At 38.9% G+C, this 6,000-nt stretch overlaps 1 protein-coding gene across 8 annotated transcripts in view; it reads left to right on the forward strand.

The window, feature by feature from the left end:
* LOC111156802 (EYA transcriptional coactivator and phosphatase 1) overlaps positions 1-1,693 on the forward strand; it is a 171,193-nt gene extending 169,500 nt beyond the window's left edge. For all 8 annotated transcript variants that reach the window (XM_022517864.1, XM_022517868.1, XM_022517866.1 and 5 more), the window contains one exon: positions 875-1,693. In XM_022517864.1, coding sequence (XP_022373572.1) covers positions 875-955 — 81 coding nt within the window. In that variant the 3' untranslated portion in view covers positions 956-1,693. The remainder of the gene's footprint in view (positions 1-874) is intronic.
* Positions 1,694-6,000: the final 4,307 nt, after the last annotated feature.

Here is a 6,000-nt window from a genome sequence, read left to right on the forward strand (position 1 = left end):
TTTTGCACCGTAATTGCAAAGTATAGTCAGGCCTTCACACTATTTCTTTTATTGTTGTTTTAAAAAGCAGTTTTTCTATGGGCTAAGTAGAATGTTGTCTTCTGAAAAACAAGGATTACCTTTCCTTTATTTGAAAAAAGATTTTGCTGATGCGTAAGTACTTACTGTAGAGCTTTGAGCAGTAAGAGTTTATAATCATGTTTTCATCCTTCAGGGATGAGGTCATCTCTCTTCTTTTCCTGTTTTTCTTATCGCTGACTGATTCAGGTGTTTTACAAAGAGTCTCATCATTTAAACTAGATTTTTAGGCTGATTTTTTTAAAACAACTACTAGAAAAACCGTTCAATTGTCATTTAAAGTTTTCCCATATGGTAAAGCCATTATAAGGTCAATGTGAAGAATGCCTAATGGAAGTAAATGAAAAAAAGCTGCTTCTTACATGAGCAAAATTAAGTTTTGAAAAATGTAAAATGCTACCATATAAGGAAAACTGCTTAAACTTATAGCATTGTAAATCCACTGGATCCATATTTTGAAAGGCAACCGTGTTTGACAGTTTCCTTCATAGCTGTTGTGTTTTATGTACAGTTTGGAATTGGCATTCAAGTCACAGTACAGATTGACTTCAGAGATATCCATCACTTTCTTAAAAGAAGCAGACTCCAGATTATATTTTAAAATGCGGTCCAGTAGTCTTCGGGGAGGATTAAGTTTGAATTTTTGTTTCAAACAGATGTGATGTTAAGCTCTTCCCTGGCAGTTCTCACAATGCTGAGAAAAAGGGATGAGCGTTGTAGCGAATTTCAAAAGCAGGGTTAAGGCTTCGTGCTGGGAGCATGGCCTGTCCTCACCGTGTGTCTGCCCCTTTCACAGCACGCCATGCCCTTCTGGAGGATCTCCAGTCACTCGGACCTCATGGCCCTCCATCATGCCTTGGAACTGGAGTACCTGTAACAGCCACCTAGCACTTTGGAACCGCACAACTGCCTGTGACCAGGAACAAATCCAGCAGGCCTGAGGCCTGTGTCAGCGCTGGAGTACCCAATGTCGCGATTTCACCATGTGGACGCACAGCTGCCGGCGGTCTTCACCTCTGCCCTTGTGGTAAATGAAGGACCACATCAATCTCTTCAGACCAGCTGTTGACTCTAGTACTGTGAATCCCATGAGAAGAAGCCATGAGAATGTTCTAGTATGGTGTGATGTGTCTTTGCCACAGTAACTACATGGTTCAAACCTGTGAAGAAAGGACCTGCAGACGCTTCCATTGTTCACATCTTCAATGTGACATAAACATTAGCTTTTCCAATACAGCAAACTTGATTGCACAACAAAGACTGAAATGTGTTTCCCGAATACCAGGGAGGGGATCTTCTTGGAAAGAAAGTTTACTTTTTTGGTGTCTCATACCCAGGGTAATCTGTACATCTCTACTTATTTATGAACAGACTTTTTAAAAACAGCTTTAATTGAGGTATGATTCCAGCACCATACAATTCACTCAACCAGACTTTTTTGACATCCAGTAACTGAAGAGACAGTAGCATCATAATAAGCGATTAAAGGCCTTTGCCTCATGACACAGCAAGTACTTTGAATCTTAGCACATTGCAAAGTAGTTTAAAGTATGTCTAATTTAAACGTATAATATGTACATCACTGAGACAATCATGTACAGAGAATTTTGGGTGTAAATTTGTAATAATGGATGATTCTTTTACATATTGTTTAGAAAATGATATTGAAAGGTAGCGATGCCTTGATAGTGAAGTATGAGGCCATGTGTGCAGAAAGTCCTGTGCAGTGCCTTATCGAAGTACTGGGTATAAATATGTAGATAATGGAGGTTTTTTTTTGTTTTTTTGTTTTTAGATAATGTTGTCAAGACCAAAAGCATGGATGTTAATAGAAATTTGTTTTCCAAATTATTTTTCCCATCAGTTTTTTCTTCTTTTTTTAATGCTGTTAGGAGGACCTTGGTAAAATACAGCAGTGTCTTAAATAATCTGAAAAAAAAAAAAAAAAACAAAAAACAGTCCTCTTACAACCTCACTTTTGCAGTTTCAACACTAATGTATTATATGTAACTACTTGAAAAAAATGATTATGCAAATGCTTCTTCCCACAGAAAGAATGTAGATTATTAGATATATTTTATTAATAAAATGATTCATGAATTGGAGACTAGCCAAGTTTTGTGTGCTCAGATTATAGGGTCTGTATTTTCTTGCTTAGATAAAGGAAGGCATTATCACCTATCTGGAAATGAGCAAAACTTTTTGATAGTTCCCTCTGTTTTCCTCCACACCTTTCCCTCAATCCCACCCTCCCTGGAAAGTTCATTGCAGGCAGTGGACATGGCCCAAGAATCATCACCAAGGTTATTCCTCACCTGCATTATCTATAAAGCATAAATCTGGGGAATAAAAATCGTCACCTTTGTTATGCCATAAGACAGTCTCTCTAAAAGTGATGCGTTTGGGCACTAGTTTTCATCTAAAACCTTCCATTGTTATGAAATTACTTTTTGGATGAATTTTAATATTACATTGAGAAAAAAAAAAAAACACCAGCTTTAACCCAAAGTAGCTAAAGAGCTGCTCTTATCTTTTCCTGAAGTTTCATGTTGCTGCTAAAATTAGTTGTGAGTTTTCCAAATTGCTTAAAAATCGAATTTGGGTATTTTTTTTCTTTTTTTGCTTGAAGCAAACAGAAGACAATTTTTTAGCCTTTTCATTTTATGTTTTTGTACTCTGCAGATTGGAAAGCAAAGTTTATCCTGGCTTTACTGTATAAAGGTGTGTTGTGTCCACAATTGTGTACAGAATTTTTCTTCATTAATTTTGTGTTTAAATTAATAAAATTGATTTGTGAAGTACTGTAATCTCCTTGAATACATTTTCTTATCTCTCGTTTGTGAGAAATAGGATCTTGGTTGCATTAGCATGCTTCTGGTCCAACAAAAGGAAGTGGTATGAAGTAATTGTAGTAATAATGGCTTTATCAGTCCTTGAGGAGACTAAACCAGAAGGGTAACATCTGTTTCTTTGATCACTGAAAGAACAGATGAACAGAAGGGCTCTACACTTCCTTTAAAACTATATAAACTGGACCCTCACTCAAATTTACCATAGAACAGAATTCAGCATCAAGAATCTTGGATGACAGAGCATCGATTTAGCCACTCAAATACCATAGGGATAGCAAAGTAAAGCAGTTCTATCTATAAAGAACATCCACAACACTTACCTCTAAAATTTGGCCAGATTAGTCACTGACAGGGAGCTATAAAACAGTACAACTTGCTTCCTCTTGGGATTCAACCTTAGAAACAACATTCATACACACAAACACATGAAAAATCAAACATGTGGTTATAGGCCTTATTTATCAGGACCACGATGTTCGTTTTTCACAGGTACACACCCAGGCAAGTGGCTTGAGTGATGAAGTGCGTGAGCATGTTTGGACAGCCTGAGAGTAAAAAAGTTTGGATAAAGTCTTCAGAGACGGGCAAGGATGGGGAGTGGAAGGATTTTTAAGTCTCAGGTAAAGAAAATAAGGAAAATGGGCAAAATGGAGGTTATATCCTCAAAAGATAATTTTTTAAAGCAACACTTCTAACATGATACTACCTGACTAATATATGTAAAGGGTTTCCCTTTGACCACTGATTAGAGCCCAAATTTTTCTACTTGGCATTCCCAAGTTTCCAAGTATAGTATCTACTTTCTTCCCACCATAATCTCTCATTACTGCTATGAACAAACCTTCAGTGCACATTAACTGGACTCTTTCATGGACCAAACCACCTATAAGCATCCCTGCCTCACCTGTTTTCAGAGCATTCCTATTTCCATCAATGACATCCTCCACTCTCAGTGCAGGATTCTTCTTTGGAGCCTTCTTTCCCATCATGGCACCCAGCATTAGTCCCCTCTCCTGACCTTCTCCCACTTAATGTCTATAGTCTCATTGGAGTTCATACTGTTGCCTTCCATAAAGATTCTCTGAGCCCCCACTATGGGAGGCATTGTCCTAGGTGCTAAGGAAGGTCCCTGCCCCTGAGGATGGGGTTTTACACTAACATAGGTAGGAATATACAAGACATGAAAGAATGAATGAAATACTCGAAACACTCATGCTGGAAAATTGGGACAGGGAATATAAGTGACAGGGCATAAGTTTCCTTGGAAAGGATGGACAGAACCATCATGTATGAACTGAAATCAACTGCTGAGAAATAAGAAGCATGTGAAGATCAGGGGCACAGAATACAGGCAAAGGTCCTCAGAGAAGAAGGCTTCTATTTATTGTGTTCTAGGTGTGAAAAATCATGCCCATGGGTCCAAGAAGAGATGACTTTGGAAAAGGAGGGAGACCTTGAAGCCTTGAAGTGTTGGCAAGGGATTTGGATATTATTCTAAATGGAATGGGAGACCATTGAGGGTTTAAACAAATCTGACACACTCTGACATAATGACCCTGGCTGCTGGGTGGAGAATGGGATGTCAAAGAGCAAGAAAAGAGGTAGGACAACAAGTTACTAGCTTAATGGGGCAGAGCCAGGTCCTTGATGGCACAGACCATTTATCAAGACATTGCCTTATTCTGGTTTAGTAAAAAAAAAAAAAAAAAAAAAAACCCAAAACCAAAACCAAAAAAAGAAAAAAAACAAAAAAACAAGGTGAAAAGAACCGGTCCTGTCCCTGACCTCAAGCATTCAGATGGTAATTTAAAAAGGGATCAGTTACAATGATAAAACAGGCTTCTGTGAGCAGTAGGGATGGATGTGAAGTGGGGCTGGCATAGGCAGCATAGGCAGGTAGGGGAACGCTTCCCTCCAGGAACTGACCTCTAAACCAAGATCTGAAGGCTAGGGTTGGTCTGAGGAGAGGGGAGAGAAGGTGAATATGAAAGAAGCCTTGATTGGACAGAATGTGGCAAGGGAAGGAGAGAAGAAAAGGAAAGCCATGGACTACATGAGTAGTCCACTGAGTGAGGGTGGAAGTGACCAGAAGAGGAGAGGGGCACAGGCTTTACCTGTCCTTCATCTCAGAGTAAATTTCAGGCTTAGTGCAATAGGAACAGAAATTTCGCTCAGGCTCCTGCATTAACACACACAGCCTGGAAACTTTCACTGTGGCAGTGATTCTCTAGGAGACTTAAAATGTTCTGTCTAAATAGTGCTTAGTTGAGCCCCTTTTAATTTAGAGATTACAAAACTTGGGTTAAATGCTTTGCCAGGGGTCACAGCCAAATAAGGCAGAGTCACGACCCCAACCAACTCTTGGATACAACACAGAATCATGGAAAGATCAAGAGCTCCAAGGGCAGCAAACATTGGCTTTGCCTCCCTGCTCTATCACTGCATACCAGGGTGAACTTAGAGAGCCCCTCTCGGTTTTTAAGGCATATTCAGTGTCCTGTCCACCCAGTTAGTACAATTTCCTAATGATGTCTTTTTTTAAAAACCTTAGCAAGCACCCTCAATTCCATGTCATCTTTTCAGAGATTGACTTAAAATTTATCTTCTAATTGGTATTTACAAATGTCAACTTTTAGCAATAACTTGCAAAATTTGTTTTTAAAAAATACTTGAATCTGACATGGGTGTTTCCCAATTCAAATGACTATAAAGGAGGTCATTTGCTTAACAGAATGTGGAGATGATGCCACAGACATTGTGTGTTCATTTAAGACCTGTGAGAAATTTCCTTCCAGACACTGGAACTTACTCATACAACATGCAGCTCTGAAAGATTCCACTGGAATAGTCCTGTCCATCCCATTTAGGAGAGTTTTTTGACAACCCAAAAGGATAGAGTTGGTAAAAGCACTTCTCTCTGTGTCTCAGAATGTTTCCATTTCTCTCTATTCTGTGCAATTATACAAACTGACAGGATAACTTGTGGCAGAAGAAATGAAAGGGTTTGTAATTTAGGAAACCTTTGGCCCCACTGACTGAAAGCAGGTTGTTTGTAAAAAGGAAATCCTGA

This window comes from Enhydra lutris, unplaced genomic scaffold, assembly GCF_002288905.1.
Source record: "Enhydra lutris kenyoni isolate GAN:26980312 unplaced genomic scaffold, ASM228890v2 scaffoldscaffold49, whole genome shotgun sequence".
Taxonomy (NCBI): Eukaryota; Metazoa; Chordata; class Mammalia; order Carnivora; family Mustelidae; genus Enhydra; species Enhydra lutris.